The sequence below is a fragment of the Tauraco erythrolophus genome, chromosome 16 (genome assembly GCF_009769465.1).
Source record: "Tauraco erythrolophus isolate bTauEry1 chromosome 16, bTauEry1.pri, whole genome shotgun sequence".
Classification (NCBI taxonomy): Eukaryota; Metazoa; Chordata; class Aves; order Musophagiformes; family Musophagidae; genus Tauraco; species Tauraco erythrolophus.
This window is the reverse complement of record NC_141480.1, coordinates 3,244,612-3,261,729: the sequence shown is the minus strand read 5'-3', so window position 1 is coordinate 3,261,729 and position 17,118 is coordinate 3,244,612. Positions and strand designations below refer to the sequence as shown.

At 46.0% G+C, this 17,118-nt stretch overlaps 1 protein-coding gene across 1 annotated transcript; it reads right to left on the bottom strand.

The window, feature by feature from the left end:
• Window positions 1-7,285: 7,285 nt before the first annotated feature.
• UBE2B (ubiquitin conjugating enzyme E2 B) lies at window positions 7,286-15,016 on the bottom strand. Its single transcript, XM_086621586.1, has 6 exons — window positions 14,917-15,016; window positions 11,565-11,645; window positions 10,815-10,840; window positions 9,709-9,798; window positions 8,540-8,628; window positions 7,286-7,725 (listed from the first exon to the last, which is right to left on the bottom strand). Exons 1-6 carry the CDS (start codon window positions 14,958-14,960, stop codon window positions 7,597-7,599), a joined length of 459 nt encoding a protein of 152 aa, XP_086477712.1. The 5' UTR covers window positions 14,961-15,016; the 3' UTR covers window positions 7,286-7,596.
• Window positions 15,017-17,118: the final 2,102 nt, after the last annotated feature.

Genomic DNA, 17,118 nt, shown 5'->3' with positions numbered 1-17,118 from the left:
AGCAAGCCTGAAGCAGATGAATCGCAATGCAAATACCTGTAATTTCTCCTTCTTTATTTCTCTATACAGAAGAGCAAGCACACAAACAAAACCGGGAACAACACACTGAGTTCTCCACTCTACTCCTTTTCCCACTTAATACAGGGTGTGCTTTGCTACCACTTAATTCAATGGAAAAAATTCCTTTAGGTCTCCATGGGAACAGCATTGGGTCTATAATACTTAACCAGAAGTACCAAATTCTATAAGCTTTGGCTGAAAGTTTTTAGTGTCCTTTTAAAGATCTCCGCGGATAAAGAACTTCAGGCTCTGGAGTCAATAAAGTCAATGAAGCAGCTTTCACAGGCATCAGAAGTTCACTTTCAAACTTTTCTACAAAATAGTTACTGGAATTTGGGGAAAGCGAGCACAAAGGAAACACTGTAATAACTAACACAATGACCCTTTCAACAAGGAAAGCGAGCAGCCTTTTTAATGAAATTGGACTTAACGTACGTTTGGACCAGACAGTGAAAGGAAATCTCTCACCAGCACATCACAAGGCTAATAATGTGTAAACAGATAATAGCAAGAGCTGTGTGGTTCATAATTAATTCAAAAGAGATGGCATTTCTGCCTTCTTCCCAGTCCGGGTCGGTCATTGAAGACAATTTGCCTCAGTCTGGGTGAAGTACCGTATTTCAGAACTAAAGCCTTCTATTCCCATCACAATAGCAATAAGATGAAGTAACAAAAATAATATTTACATTTATTGGACATCGTGTTGTGTGGCAGAGTTCTGGACAAAACCCTGAACCCATCATCTTTTCTTCAAACCCAAATACACTTCAAAATGAGCAGAAACATAAATAATAAAGAAATAGTGATGACAATGAATAGTGTTGTTAATAATCTGACGCTGAGACCGAGCTGCTCAATGTTCAACTTGGCTTTGAAAAGAACGTGGATGTGTTCACTGATTTGTGAGCAAAGGTTTAGGTGGGCTAAAAAGGAACGTGGGTGTTGGATGCTTGGGATGACCTTACTTTGACCAACTAGTTCCCCAAAGAATACATATTTAGGTTCCCCTTTGTGCCCGAGCTGCCGAGGTGCCGGCGTGCCAGGTAGAGCCTCTGCTCAGGCTGCGGCATCCTTCCCAGCTTTGCAGCTCCCCAGCTCAGCCTATGGTATGTGTACCAAATTGGCAGCTGTCAAAATTATCCAGCTTCGAAATGAATCAGACACGGCAGTTAATGACCCAAATTGAAAAACAAGGAAAGAAACACAAGACCTTTTCAGTTACACGGGTTGAGGACTGATTCCCCCGAGCTACAGGTGGAGGCTTGGGTAGGCGAAGTCTCCTCACCTTCAATGCTAACGGCCTCTCCAGTGAGGTCTCCAATAAATCACTCAGCGCCACCATACCATAATACTGCCTTTATACTGTAGCTTGACCCGGCCCCGGCACATGTTTAAGGGCAAAAATAATTTATTTTATGACATCATTGAATTCCCGATTAAAACATTCACATACAGGCGTTTTAAAACGCACTTTCTTTTACTAACATTTTCACTAGCTTAGAAAATCCCATGCTACGTGCTTTGACCACATCCGAAAGAAAAGGGCTTCATTTTGGATGCTGAACACCACGCACTGTTTAAGAGTAGCATGTTCACTTTCTGGCAGGATGCAGCTTTCACACGGACCGGCTCAGCAATCCGACTCTGACACAAGCGTTAAGAATGGATTTGGGCAGCCACGGAGGCTGGAACGTTACCATGAGTGGGACAGTATCAAACACAGCAGATACCCTGTCTTAAACCTCTTTATTTTCGGCGCAGAAACATGGGAGAATGACAAGAAACCTCTAGGGAATATTGCAATTTCCATAGCTTGTGATGCTAATTACAGTTATTATCAGAGTCTAAAGAGTTCTGCGTGTTTTTTGTTCTCTGCTCACGGTAGCTGGGATATGAGGCAAACTCAAGGTGCAACAACAATGCTAAGCAAAAAAAAACCCCAAACCCTAAACCCTATTTATTTTCAATATTACTACCTAATTATATTAAGTTTCTATAATAATAACTCAAAAAGCCCTCTCCTATGTACATACACACGCATAACCCAAGGTATATTATTTTCTAAAATTACTTCTGTCCTTTGAATGCACAGCAAAAGCAGAGCAGCACAGGGTTTTTAATGGGTTCTCTTCTCTGATTCTACATATTTATTTTTTTTTTTTAGATGTAGCTCCTTTTTTCTTTCCCACTTACACCATTCTTCTTTTAATATGAAGAGATTTCTAGAGGTTAACTGTGAAGAAGACTCATGTTCAACAAAACCATCCATACTCATACAATAACACACAGTTCTTTGGTCTCCTAGCCTTGGACTGGTTTTATCCCGAAAGCTTTCATGGAATAAAAAGAATGTGTCCTAAATCACTCACCATTCTACATGGAGTTTGTATGGCCCGAGGGCTGGATCCAAGCAAGGGTTTACAACAGTGATTAGTGCAACATCTGAGTTTACACCTTCTAAGGAAGGTGTTTCTTAGAAGGTGTTACACCTTCTAAGGAAGGTGTTCCTTCTAAGGAAGGTGTAAACTTCTAAGGAAGTCAGGTGCCCTGAGAAGTATCCATAAACCATCACCGGCACTGGCAGCGGGACATCTACTGCATAGGGAATGCCTTAAATCCTGCACTTCCCTGGTCTACACCCCCAAAGCTGGTGTGTTCGAAACACAGGAGGAGGAAGCACCATCCTATTTTTAAGCACTTATACAGCAGTCAGAAACCTGAGTTTATTCCTTGCCTGAGGAATTTTGAACCCACAGCTCTTCCTTTCCAGGGCAATACTCCAACACTACAGAGGGGACACATGTATTCTGTACTGTTGAAGCTCTTCCGTTAGAAAGATTAGTGAAATCAGGGAAAGAAGGCCAGATAATTGTTTTATCCAGTGACTTAAACAACAAATAAACAGAGTGCTGGAGCTGGGGCTGCTCACAAACAAACGCCTGCCCGCTCAGCTGGAGTCTCCGGTCACTGGTTTCCCACTTGCAGTCCAACCAGCCTCTCGTCCTTCCCTCTGCTGCAGAGCCCCATCCAAAGGAGGGGTGGAGGACGCTGCCTTGCCAACGCACACATTACAGCAGATTGCCTGTCTGTTGATTACATCTTTCCCCTTCCAAAAAACAACTCTAAACAAATAAGACATAGTATTTGCCTGGGACAGCTTCCACAAACAGTAAAATGCTCAAATAAAAACACTAGGTAGGGCAGACTGGCCAGATGAGAAGGCTCTTCCTCTCCTCTGCTTTTTGATATGCATCAACAGCTGTTCTCCCGGCGTCTTGACACGCTAAACACAAAGCATTTAACTGGCTGTTTACGTTACCCTGCCTATTTTATTTTGAATAACTGAGCACCACCGCAGTGATCACGGAATCTTCCTTTTTCCCTGTAAATTTTTTATCAGGAACCTCCTAATCTCTAAATATGTAAACTTTATTTGTTTGACACACTGAATTAATTGACTATTAATACAAAACCTCCCACAAAGAAACTACAGATACATGACTCAAGCTGTGATTTCTTCACTTTTCCCAGCCCAAGGCCTCGATTCTGCAATTACACACATTTGTCTGTACTACAGTGAAGAATCCCAATGGGACGACTCACACCAGTGAAGTTAATCACATTTGGGAAGATCCCAGTCCCGTAGTTTTTTTTGGCTTGGGATCGTATTTGGACATGACACCTTCAGGGAACCAAGATCTGAAGGAAGTAGCAGCAGCACTGCAGTGTTTGATGCTTCTCACGAGTACGTCAGGAGGATAAGGCTGAAGGTGAAGGTGTTCCCGGGGGAGTCACCATGAGATGGGGGAGTCACCGTGAATGGCTCAGCCTGCAGTCCTGCTGCGGCTTCCTCCTGCCCTACACCAAACTGCTGCACCTCTGGGTGCCTCCGTCTGTCAAACCAGGTGAACGACGTGCACGTATGGCACAAAACCACCGGGATTGCTCCAGAGTGATTGAACATCTTTGTACAGAATCCCACGGAAAAGAAGTGATTATGAACTGCTTAAAATCAATGAACCGAAACGCCAGGAGAAGCCGTGAAACCAAAATCCGTGTACCCATCAGGACTTAATTAATCCCCCTGTCCTCGCAAGCTTAGTGTGTTATATTTCCTAATTAATTAATCTCAAAATCTAGCATCCCAGCGCACCATTTAAGAAATCAACTGTACGACAAAGTTCATTGTGACGACACCGCACTTTTCTGAATCGTGAAACTTGGAACTTTTTTGCCCTTAAACTCCATCGCACTCCTGTTCTTCGCAGCATAAACGGGGAAACGGCGGCTGTCTGCCTCCGTGCTGCCCGTTACCCACGCTCCGCACCCGCCGCCCGGGCCATAGCGGGCTCCCGGGATGCCCGCTGGCACTGCGCATGCGCAGCGTTCCCGCAGAACGGGCGGAACGGGACCGCCGCTGGCGCGCCTGCGCGCAGTGCGCATGCGCGGCCCCGCCGCCGCTCCTCCAGGGCAGACGAGGCGCGGGGCAGAGCGGCGCGGGGCGCGGCGGCCTTCCGGGCTTTGCGGGGGACGGGCGGGCGAGCGGGCGCTCGCCCACCGGCCCGGGGGAAGCGGGGCAGAGGCGGGCTGGCGCAGCACGGCTGCCCGAGGGGAAGGTGCCCTCTCCCGCCCTCGGCGCGGATCGGGGGCAGCGCTGCCCCGCGGATGGCGCGGGGCGTGTGTCACAGAAATCACACCTGCCCGAGCCGCCGGTAACACAGACCGGCCGGCCGTGGCTGTGCCTGGGCTGCGGGAGGAATCCGAGCCCAGGCACAGACCGGCCGGCCACGTCCGTGGAAGGAAGCCGAGCAGCCAGCGGCGGCGGGCCACCGGCGGGCAGCGCAACGCCGCGGCACTTACCGGAAATGATGCTCTCGGTCAACAGGCTCGCTTGGCCTGGCCTCCATCGGTTTTGACGGATTTCGATCAGTACTCGGCGACTATTCGTGATGCCGCGTTGGCAGCGCTTGCAGAAGTCGCCGCTCGTTTCCCGTCGCAGCTCCGGGGTGGGAGCGCTGCGCAGCTCCGCGCCCTCCAGGGCTCCCATCCCGAGAAACGCTGGTTTCTCTCCAGCAGCACCTATGGCGGGTCATCGCCACGAGCCTGGCTTCTCCCCAGCGGGCTCTTCTCGGTCCAGGTTCTGCAGTCACCACACGGCATTAACACGAGATGTTCCAAACCCGCCTGGACGCGTTCTTGTGTGATCTGGTCTAAGTGGTCCTGCTCCGGCAGGGGGATTGGACTAGATGATCCTTTGAGGCCCCTTCCAATCCCCGACATTTCTGTGAGATCCACTCCAACAAGGGACTTCCCTCCCCACCACACGCTGGGAATTCGGTAATTCCCTTCGTCTGTAGGACAGGGCAGTCTCAACGCTTGCTGTAGGCTCCAAATCCTGCCTATGGAGAACACACTCATGCCTTCAGACACACACGTGTGCCTATAGATATGGGGCCCTGCCCAGGCACTCTGAGTTAGCAGCAATGATCACTAATTAAACCTCATTCTGCTCCAGTTCATCTCTCAGACACACCCTGCCTCCATCCCAGTACACAAGAACATTTTCTGAGCTTAACCAATCTATAACTAGGCTAAACTGGCTGTTCAGGAGTAATCAAATTAATGTGAACTCCAATGAATGGCAAATCTCATCTCATGCACATGTCAAATGAACAAAAACGCTGAAACAGGATGCAGAATTAAAAACAAAAAAAATCTTCAAATTTAGGCTAATTCTTAGAAAGAGGAAGCTCTTCCATATTATATTTGTGAACAAAAATCTTTGCACTGATGCTGCTTTAAGCTACATAACACTGCTCTGCTGGCACTACTATAATTTCACCACAGGCAAAAGGCAAACTGGATCCTTTGGGGTTTCTGTTAATTAGATGCAGATGGCAGAATTTTTAAACACAAATTCACTGACTCACAGAACGCAAACTAACTTCTCAAGATTGTGGTTCAGCGTAATTTCGCTCAAACGTTTCTAGTCGTTGCACACTGACTGCAGTTTTCTAACAATTCTCATCTAGGGTAGGACAGTTCTGCTTCACGAGCCGCTAGCACAGAAGAGTCTGGCTGGCACTCTGATTGTAGCTGTTCAACTTAACAGTGCTGCTCCTGAAAACTACAAAACAACTTTACAAACAGGTGTGAGGTGTAAACTCATGGTCCTGTTTCACTGCGTTAACAGACACTAACTGTTAGCAATGACTATTGCAAATAACATTTTCTCTTCGAGCTGAAATAAACATCCACTGCTTTTTCAGGCAACAGTGAGCTGTATTTTGGTGTGGGATTTGAGGGTTTTAATACATATGTAATTCTGGTTGGAATTATGACAAAGGGATTACAATGTTGCCACTGGGAGGGGGGTAAAAAGAAAAAAAAAAAAGCCTAATTCTTTACTGTAGCCATCCAGCCCGGTTTACAGAATACAGTAAAAAAATTACCACATCAACATTTACAAAACCAAACCCAAACTTCTTCAAAACTGGCAGTTTAAGAGTATGTGGAACCTCATTGATACAGCCACAGGACCTGACTGCGTGGTACGCAGCCAAGTTTTCAAGAACAACTCCATTAAATCTGCAGGCAATGTTTTCTTCTGGTGGCCATTAATGTTTTTCCCTACCCCCAAGGGAAACTAATGGGACACTTTAATTACTAGAACATATTCAAAACTATATTGCAGTATTAGTATGTAGATATAGGACAGATTTAGATGACAACATTTTACAACTTGGTAAAATACAATCTCCCTGAAAAATAATAGTTATTAGAACACATTGTCATCGAGCCTGGTCATCCAGGTCCTGTTTGCAACTCTGCCCCTGGTTTAAAGTGGGACTTTTAGCAAAACAGTTGCATTTGTTTCCCCGTCTGTGAGTTGGCAGCTACCAAAACTTCTCTTCCTCATACAACTGAGGACACACAGAATCAAGTTAAGCTCTGGTGCAGAAGCAGAGACATCCAGTGAAGACAGTTACATCATGGATTAACTTTTCTGTTTGTAAAGTGCGTGGTATAATCAGCATGTAAGGAAAAATGTACTGAAAATGAGCCCTTTGAAAGAGATGCAGAGTGAGAGCAGAATGTCTTGCACTAAGGTTATGTATTTAACAGTTTTACATGAAATATTTATATATAAAAACTTTGTTAAGTGCTTTTCTCCAATTTAAAAATCTAAAGGATTCAAAAATAAGGCATTCAATATTTGAAAAAGTACAGATTTACAAAATGTGTATATTCCGTCATGAAAACTCCACATCAACATTATACACTTGGAAAAAAAATACAAACAGGATATATTACAAATTTATGTAGCAATAACTTAGTTCATACCATGCAATAAAAAGTACGTTAATCAAGATACACAAGCTTTTAAGTTTCCTAAACTGGAGGGCTTAATTTTGTTTGCAAATGAGTTTTTATGCAAATTCTTAGAACTGTGGCACTTGAAATTTCTGGTAGCTTTGCTATTGAGAGTTAAATTGTACATAATGATCATGAGGATGAAGAGTAACACAGCAGCTGTTACGAATCATTCCAACTTTGTTCAACAATAGCTGAAACTCTTTTCTCATATTCACGTTTGTTCTCCTGATAGAGTTGTGCTGCCTGGCTGTTTGCTGGACTGTTTGGGTTAGGTTCATCAAGCAGAGACTGTAAAAAGGGGAAAACAAAAGATGAGACAAACCAATGCATTTTAAATCAAGGTAAAAATCAACTTGCAGCTTTCAGATCACATCTGTTTCAGGAGGCAGACATGACTCAGAAGAGCCCAATTGAAAAAAACCCAACAGTTAAAGTCATGGTTAGGCACCCATAATTGCACTCCTGAACCTCAAATTATACATTGCATAAGCATTAGCACTGTGTACACTTCTAGGTTCACAAACCTAACAGATATATGCTCATTTGTGCCAATTAGCAGTATGATGCTCATTTATTATTTGGTAATTACACTACTATTGTCATTCGGGTCTGAAGAGGGGCTTAAGATGCCTCCTACAAAACTTCACCGTAGAAAAAAAGAAAAACAATCACACAGGAGAAGAGAAAATGTACATTTTTGCTGTGTCAGTCCATTTTTACTTATTCCAAGTAAAGTAGGTTTCAGCACTAATGTCTCTGTGAGGACTTCATCAGGCAAGGCTTCACAATAAAGGTTAGTGTTTCAAACACTAGGCATATTTCTACATCTCCTGTCCTATCTTGGCTAAAAACAGTTAAAAAGGAATCCAAATCGGTAATTGTTTTCCTATAAAAAAAACATATAATGGCAGTTCTGTAGCTCAAAATTAGTAATTACATGGGTCAGCACCTTAGACTTTGGTCTAAAAAGCTACTGCTTAGCTTACAGGTACTTGAAGTCCCCCTTGATACCGGTACTGGGCTAGTGCCATCACTGAGCTGTGCATTCTGGAATAAAGACTAACAACAACGTAGCTATTTGCTAAACTAGATGCAAAGTTACCTGAATTGAAGTTAAAATAGATGAAACGTCATATGTTGGACTCCAACGATTCTGAAGAATATCTAAACATATGCTACCATCCGCATAAACTGCAAATACAACATAGGTATCGTTTAGATATCATCAGATTTATTTTATAGTTTGTTAATTACATACTGTTCGAGGCAGAGTTAATGTTCCAACTCAGTCTGTGCTTAAATTAATGCTTTAGGAAAGAGGACAGCAGTTGTCTGGCAATCTTCTGTAGAATCATAGAACGGTTTGGGTTGGAAGGGACCTCAAAGACCATCTAGTTCCAACTCCCCTGCCATGGGCAGGGACACCCTCCACTACACCAGGTTGCCCAAAACAAAAACCCTGTCAGAGGCACACTGGCCTGCACGTTTATACGTGACAGATGGGTGGTCAGACAGCACTGTAAAACGTCACAGAACCGATGCCGAGGTCACCTCTGTTCAAGGAGAGCTCAAGCTGCAAGAAACGCTGCAACGGGCTTATGCTTCAGCCCTCAAATTGAATGTACAGCCCTTTGCTATAGAGGGGCTTCGGAACGCAAAAGGCAGGGTTTGTGTTCTCTGCATGCGAGAACAACTGGATAAAGCCTACCAAGGGCTGGGGCAGGAACCATGGCGCTCTCCCACAAGGCTGCCCTCGTCGCTGAGTTGGGGTCGGGACCTCCTCTGCGCTCCCCAACGACTGTGCATCCTCACCTTCTTCCTTGTGCCAGTACTGGTCAGTGCAGCGAACCAAACAAAGGCATGGACTTGGCTGCACTCTCCCCTGACAGAAACCAGTAACACCTGGCTCCACCAGTTCCCTACTCCAGCTCACCACGTGGCTGCACAGACGTGATCGCTGTTACATGGAAGGGGAGAGGAATCCACAATCAGAAGTGACTCTTTAAGCCAACCTAAGTGCAGCTGCTGCTGAAAACGCTCACAGGCTTTGCTACTGAGGCTGTATATTGATTAGAAAGAGACAGATAGCTGCTTCTTAATAGCATCATAATTCTTAATTTTTCATCACGTGGTTGCTATCCTAGGCCTCTACTTAGGAGGTGGCAATGGAGAGAGATGGAGAGCTGTTAAGTGTTCTGGAGCTTCACAGAATATATGACCACACCATAATATTTAATGGGTATTATGGCTAAACAAAAATGATTTACTCACCATTTGGATGGAACATTTTTGATAAAAACCTAACAGTTGGAGGCTTGTTGGGATATTCCTCTGAAAATTCTATTACTAGTTTAAAAGTACCTGTCCAAACAAACATAAAGACAATCAGATAATTAACAACAAAAGAACATAGTAAGTTAATTTATGTGCTGCATGATCAGTGTTTCTTCACACCCTTACATAAACAAACACTGAGCCTGGTTTCTTTGCTTACACTTCAAGTGATAAGGGAAATACTACTTAGTGATAGTGAAAAAACCAGCACCAGCAGGTAGAAGCCTGGAGACTCACTATAAACATCAGTTATCCCACTGCCCTCCCCTTTTTCTGTGACCCAACTTGCCCAGTTCCATGGACTTTGGTGACTTTAAGGTGTTTCATTAAGGAGACACTGCGGTGCCAGCAAAGAACCCCTGGAATTTCATAATCAGCAATTTCAGTCTTCGGAGCTCCTGACTGCTTCACTGAAAACCTTTATTATGGATCAGTGAATAATTTACTGAAATTCCTCCAGCCCAACACAGAGAAAAAGCCATCTGCTGCTGATTACTGCACTAATACTGTAATTATTAAACTCATTATTCCTCATATGCCTAAGGGCGGTTCATTACACACCAACTTTCATGTTTATGGACAAATTTGGTATTCCCTCCTCCTCACTGAGTTCTAAATCCAGAACAATTCAAGATTTTTCACCTGTTCTTCATTAGAAGACCAGAGATGAATCAAACATGCCACAGAGATGAAACCCGAAAAGCACCCTGTCTTGTTGAGCTTAGCTATGGAGATGTGAAAACACATCTGGCAGCATGAGACCAACTTCCCCCTAAAAACTCTAGTGTTCCACGTACAAACAAGTCTTGATGTAAGCACTGCTTCATGGCTTTCCAACCAACCATTGACCACTATGGCAAGACACTGATTACATCAAAACACAGTATTTTTATAGCCAACAAGGCCTTACTCCTTCACTCTTCTGCTTGCTTAGTTTGTCCCAAATTATACACAGATATCAACTATTATTTTTCAAAGCAGAACAATGTTAATACTGGCAATATTTGTAAGAATGACAGAGGATGTAAAAGTTATCGGCTTACCGTCTTCAAAAGGCGTCCCTTCTGGCCTGAAAGATTTCAAAAATAAATTCCAGTTAAAAATGATCATTACCTACTTCTGAACAGGCACAATAAATTCCTATCTTCTTCCTCATCCTCCCCAAGACACAAGTAGAGGCAATAATTTAAATATTTAGAGAGGTATCCAGAGGCAACCCCCTGAAAGCTTTGTCATACTTCAGCCACTTTCCCGTAGTCGACCTGCGAGGTGAGATATCTACTTTATCATCATCCCAAACAATACATATGCCACTAATGAGCAAATTACTAGCAAGCATACTTCAGCTTTATGAGAGGATACTGAGCCAGTTCCTGTTCTGTAGGATATGTAGTGTAACTTCCTAGACAGAACCTGCACCTCGTTCCACTGGGAATCAATCCAGTCACCGCTAACACATCTGGATTTAATGGCCGAGAACATGTGGCTCTTATGTACTTTAAAGAGGAAGCCTGCTTTTTCATAACTCAACTCCTACACAGTCTAACATATTTATTAAGCCATATGCAGGCTCTGTGCAACAAAAAAGACAAACAAATTTTGTGTTTTTCTTTCCTATGCATTCTGTATTACCCCTGAAAACAGATTTTTACCGCAACGGCATACTTGGTCATTTTTCTAAGGTTCCTGACTTTATGTACGTAAAAGAAGAGAATAATTTTAAAAAACAAACCCCAGGTTTTCTTATATTTAGCCCCTTGATATAGAATTTTATAGTGATCAAAAACTCTTACCCAAATATAACTGCATTCCATTGCATTATATTGTTCTCAGAAGGTGCACCACTGACACCCACAGGAGGGTCTTCTTGCAACCTGAGAATTACAAATACAGAATGACAAGCCTTATATAAATGAAATACTTCCACCTGCAAGTATAGTTTAACAGTTAATACCCAGATTTTGTGAGTATTTTCTCATTCCAAATCAGAGAACACACAAAGCACTGTATGCAGATTATCAACACTCCAAAAGACAAACCTAGAAGACAAGGCACATCAAGATTTTCTCACGTATTACACCAACAGCCTACAACGGCCCAACAGGTACGATTGGGCGTGCAAGGAGCAAAGCACCAACTCCAAGAACAACTTAAAGCACCCTGTCCAGCTGGGATTTACAGCACTACGCAGTGAACTACGAAAGAGCAATTGCTGCTGGCTGCCACAGTGAAGAGAATGAATTGCAAACAGGAGCCGAGAAGCAGCCAGTGACACCCAGCAGACTTGCTGGAACTCGGCGTGAGGGACTGTCAGCGGAGCTTTTCCTGCATTCCCAGATCCATGCCTGCCATGTGGCTAAATTCGGTATGAGCCTATTTTGACCCGCAAGCCGACTGTGTCAAAAGTGAGCGAGGGGAAAACCTGTGTCCCACCCCCTCTCACCAGTTCAACAAACGTGTTTATCTCTAAAGTAATCGTGGAAGCATTCTAAACTATTTTTAGTTCCTTAATCCTTGGCCTAGGGAAAAGCATGTTACTTACCAAAAGCAACATCAACTCGGACCAGAAAGAAATATATCTCGCAACCAAAGAAGAGGATCCAGATACTCTCCTCCTTATATCAATATTTTTGCTTAAGGGTCTCCTAAGACCCCGAATGACAAAAACGAGGAAGCCTCCATCACCCGATGAGCAATGTGCCTGATCAAACCCCTCCGGAGCAGCTCCGACCTACACGGCCTCTGGAGTTACAACACTCGAGAGCTGCCCCCAGTACGCGGCCAGTACGTCCTCCTGCGCTCGCGCTGCCGACGCTGGTGGTAAAACCGCGCGCAGATCTGGACACTGAGCCAAGACGTTGCCCTCCAGAGCCAGCCCAGAAGCAGGGCTTGCTCCGTTTGCGGCTCAGGTCCTCTCTGAACTCTGTTTACACCCTTGCTCTCCAAGCACACGCAGTTCAGGCAGCTTAACATCAACAGCATAAACCACCTTCTATTTTGGTCCGGGAAAGCAGGAACGGGATTTCTCCATGTGTGCCAGCCAGGCTGCATGCCAGTAAGAAGCCTGAGCGCTCAGCCTGACAGATGCACCTGAGGATGGCTTTGGGTTTTTAATTCAACTCAACAACTCACGTGCACCCTGTTGTCAAAGGATCCAACTGCAGAGAGGTTGTGGCACAGACTGGAAATTAGACTGACCCAAACAGGGCCTGAAAAATCTTTATCAGCTAGGGAAAAGATAGTATATGTAGCTCCTTTTCTAACAACAATGAAAAATTGACTTATTTTTCTGTTGGCTTGATCAAATAAATCAGATGAGATACAAAAATCTGTTCTCACTTCACTGCTCTTGACAATCACAGTGAGCAAAAGGAGTTTATATTTAATAAAGCGAATCAGAGTTCACAGCACACAGTCTTTCTCAGTATGAAGTACAAGTAACATAAGGTTAAGCAAAAATATAATTTATTGTAAGAAAGAAAAGTAAAAAAAAAATTAAATAGTTGCGTAAGTTTTGAGGTACTAAAGCTGTCATGTATTTGACAAATAAGTTTTATTTACTTTGTGTTTATTTGGTTATACTTTTCCACAGCTTTAAAGTCTTCCCCCCACCTTAAATTTCAAAATTATTAAACCAGTCCTTCTAAGATTATAAAATCATAAAAAAACGTGTCTGACTGCAATCCTGAAAAATTACTTAGTTCCTGACCCTGAAAAAAAAACACTGGTTCATATCACCTGTGTAACCAAATACAATAAAAAAGACCGAATATCCTGTTTTGATCCGAACAGGAATCAAGCAACACCCGCTGAGCAAACACCGACACCCAAACACGACACAAGCAGCAGGCTCCACGTCGCAAAAACGTTTTCTAGAGTCACAAACTGGGCTTTTACCACTGCAGAACCACACGCAGTCCCGCAAAGCAACTACAATACGTGCCAACTGTTTACTGATGTATTTTCAGGTGCTGGTGTATCACGGCTATCCTAAAAAAAGAGCCACTATCAAAGCTGACTCACCTCCAGCAACTTATGAGCGGTTCCCGTCCAGAGAAATCTCACGACGTATTGTAAAGGTTACGAAAGAACACCCGCCTTCTCCACACTCTCTAAGTGTGTTTACACATCAGACTGGAAACGAATTATTCTAGAGTCTGTAGTTCAGCCACTAACATTTACAAGTGCAACTAATAACTGCTTCTTTAGTAGTTTGTATCTATTACACAAAAGATTCCTTACAATTAAAAAGCTTAGGCAGAACAGCATGCACATAAAAACATTAAAGGGCATTTTGCCATTTATTACACGCGGACAAACGAAGTGTTTGCTAATTCTTTGTGCTCCGTTTTCAGATGTCCATCCTGAAGACTTACTGTCAGCCCAACAAGCCCCAAACACATCCGAATTCCGGCTGGTCTGTGCAGAAAACTGGGCCCAACACCTTCGCTGTGCGCGGACGGGGAGGGGGTGCGGGAAGCATGGCATCGACACTCTGCATCCCACCGGCACCTGCCCCGAACACTCCCGACCCCCTCGCTCGCTCCGCGGCCGGAATCCCGCCCGATTCACCCCCCGCGCCGGCCGGGGAGGCCGCCCCGACCCGACCCGGGCCCTGCCCACGCAGGCGGCGAGGCCGGGGGATGCCCTTGTGCCGGCGGCACCGCTTCAACTCGCGTCCTCAGACGCCCCCAGCCGTCGGCGCCCGGGCGAGGCGGGCGGCGGGGCCGCGGCGCCCGGCACGAACAAAGCCGGCCCTGCCCGCCGCGACCCCCTCGCCCACCCCCGGCAGCCGGGGCGGGGGGGCGGCCTCCCCGCGGCGCTCCCCACCACGGCGCCCCGAGGGGGGCACGGGCGAAGCCGCGGGCCCGGAGGGCGGCCCTGCCGCAGCGCCCGACGACACCTACCGGGAGGGGACGCGGGGGAGCGGGGGGCTCCCGGCACAAAGGAGCCGGGCCGAGGGTCGGCCCCGCGCAGCCCCTCACCGTGCCGCTGCCCGCGGGGACGGCCCCTTCCCCTCACCGGGGCGGCCCCGAGCCGCGGCGCCGCGAACGGCCGGGTGAGGCCCGCAGCCCGGCGGCGCTTCCCGGCTGGCCCCGTCCCCCGCGCAGGGCGGCCGGCGCTGAGGCCGGCGGTGCCGCTCACCTCTTGAAGTCGCGCATCAGCCTGCGCCGCGCCGGGGTGGACATGATCGCCGCGGTGAAAGAGGCCGCGGCCGCGGCGCCGCCTCCCTCCGCCGCCTGCACAAACAACCCGCAATGGCGTCTCCCTCCGCGGGGGGCGGGCCCCGCCGCCGGGCCGGCCCGGCCGACGTCGCGGGCGGCGAAGGGGGCGGGGGGGGGACCGGGCCGGCCCACCGCGCCGCGGGGGGAGGCGCCGGCGGGCAGCTCCGCGCCCGCGGTGCTCCCCATGGCTGCTCCGCACCCTCTCCGCGCGTTTTGGAAGGGCCAGGGGGAACAGGCTGCAGGATTGGCCGCTGCAGCGCCCGGCTCCGTGGGTCTGTCGGCAGAACCGCCCCGCACCCGCGGAAGATATTTTTTTTTTTCGTTTTTATAGTTTCCGTTCGGGGCTTGCACAAAGCGGGTTTTGGAAGAGGAGAAGCAGCAAGAGGTCTGCCTCTAGTTTGGAGGTGCTGAAGAACCTTGAAGTGGCTGAAGGAGCCAGGGTGCCGGCAGCACGGAGCCTCTCCAGCCAGGGAAATGCGCGGAGGGCTGGGATAAACATCGGCGGGGCCGAGGGAGGGGAGAGCCGACTTAAACTGCGTGACACCGCCAGCCTAAGAGTAAATGGATATAGTCAGGAACCATTTTTGAAAAATATCTGTACCCAGTTGGCTTATGCTCTGAAGGAAGGTAGTGGGGAACCAGGGAAGTGATGTTATTTTTTTTTTTTTTTAATCCCATTACTCCAGCAGACTCGAGCAGATCTCTTCGCAGTCATGACCCAATTTGTACGTGGAGCCTTGGAAGTTAGCTCCAAACTTTGGGTTGTGTGCCGGCACGTGCCTCCTTGCTTTTCTTTCAGATGATTCGAAGGAGGTCAAAACATCACGAGACTCATAACGAAGTGACAGAAATAAACTCTTCTTCCTCTGCCCGTTTTTTTCGCCTCCGGCTATCCGTGTGCTTGAGCATCGATCTTGGGTTTAATATGGCACAAAGCTCGTAACTGCTTTTCACCCAAGTTCGTGCCAAGCTCATGTGGCAGCAGCTCCACAGACACGGGTCACTTCAGACACAGCGTGGCCCGAGCGCTGGTCAGGATTTTACCCTGCAAGGACTTGCAGTCATTTTTCATTTGGTAACTTTTTCATTTGGTGCCTCGAGGTTGTTTTTGTTTTTGTTTTTGTTTTTTTCTGTGTAACTATTAACACTATCCACTGTAACAGTGCTTCAGAAATTTGGAAAAACCCTTACAGTGTGCTAGAACAGGAATGAATGTTTTCCTTCTACAGCTCTGAACACTATTTAACCCGATATCCCGCCTCAGTGAAAATATTCAGGTGCTTAAAGTACATGCGTGAATTCACGTAAAGCTTGGTACTGCGAGGGAACAAGCTTTCAGAAGAGGCTTGGTGATATGAAACTATAATTCCCCAGCCAATAAAACATTATTCCCCACAGCAGTGAGAATCCTCTCTTCTGGATTTTCCTCCTCCCATCGCACAGACATTCTGATTTTACATTCCACTGCTGCTCCTCTAGCTTCATAGAGTTTATATTTAGCTCCAGCTAATTCGTAAAGGAGAAGGCAGACTGTAAAAAACAAGTGCAAGCTTGGACCTGTATAAATAATTAACATCGGTTTAACAACGAAACCAAACCAAACACAAACGTCAGGCATCAAGAGGGTTCAATCTGAAACCTGATGTTGTTTCCACCTGGCCCTGGAACTTCTTCAACATCTCAACAGCAAGAATGTTTCTTCTCTGACACCACCAGGGAACAGCTCGTTGACCTTCTCTTACGGAATATTTTCTTTTTAATCCTACCTGGTAGCTCCACAGGTGTGGCTGGTAGTTTTATTAATAAATTGAAAGCTTTATTTTCTTCCTCTGAAGAACCAGTTGCATTTTCTGCTCTGTGGATTGCATGACACACGTAGTTTTTAACATGAAGTTAACTATATTCTAAGCTAGTTTCAAAAAAATCAGTCCCAACTGTACTGATAAAAGAGAGGCTTTGCCCTCGCTGAGGTGGTTTAGTATGGCTCAAAATGAAATCTGCACTAAATAACCACTTTAGATTTCTATCTGCTGATAATTATTTCCAGTACTTCCTTGCTTAATGAATTTAAATGCATCACTGCCATTACTGTTTAATTTCGCTTATAGGCATTTTAGTTTAA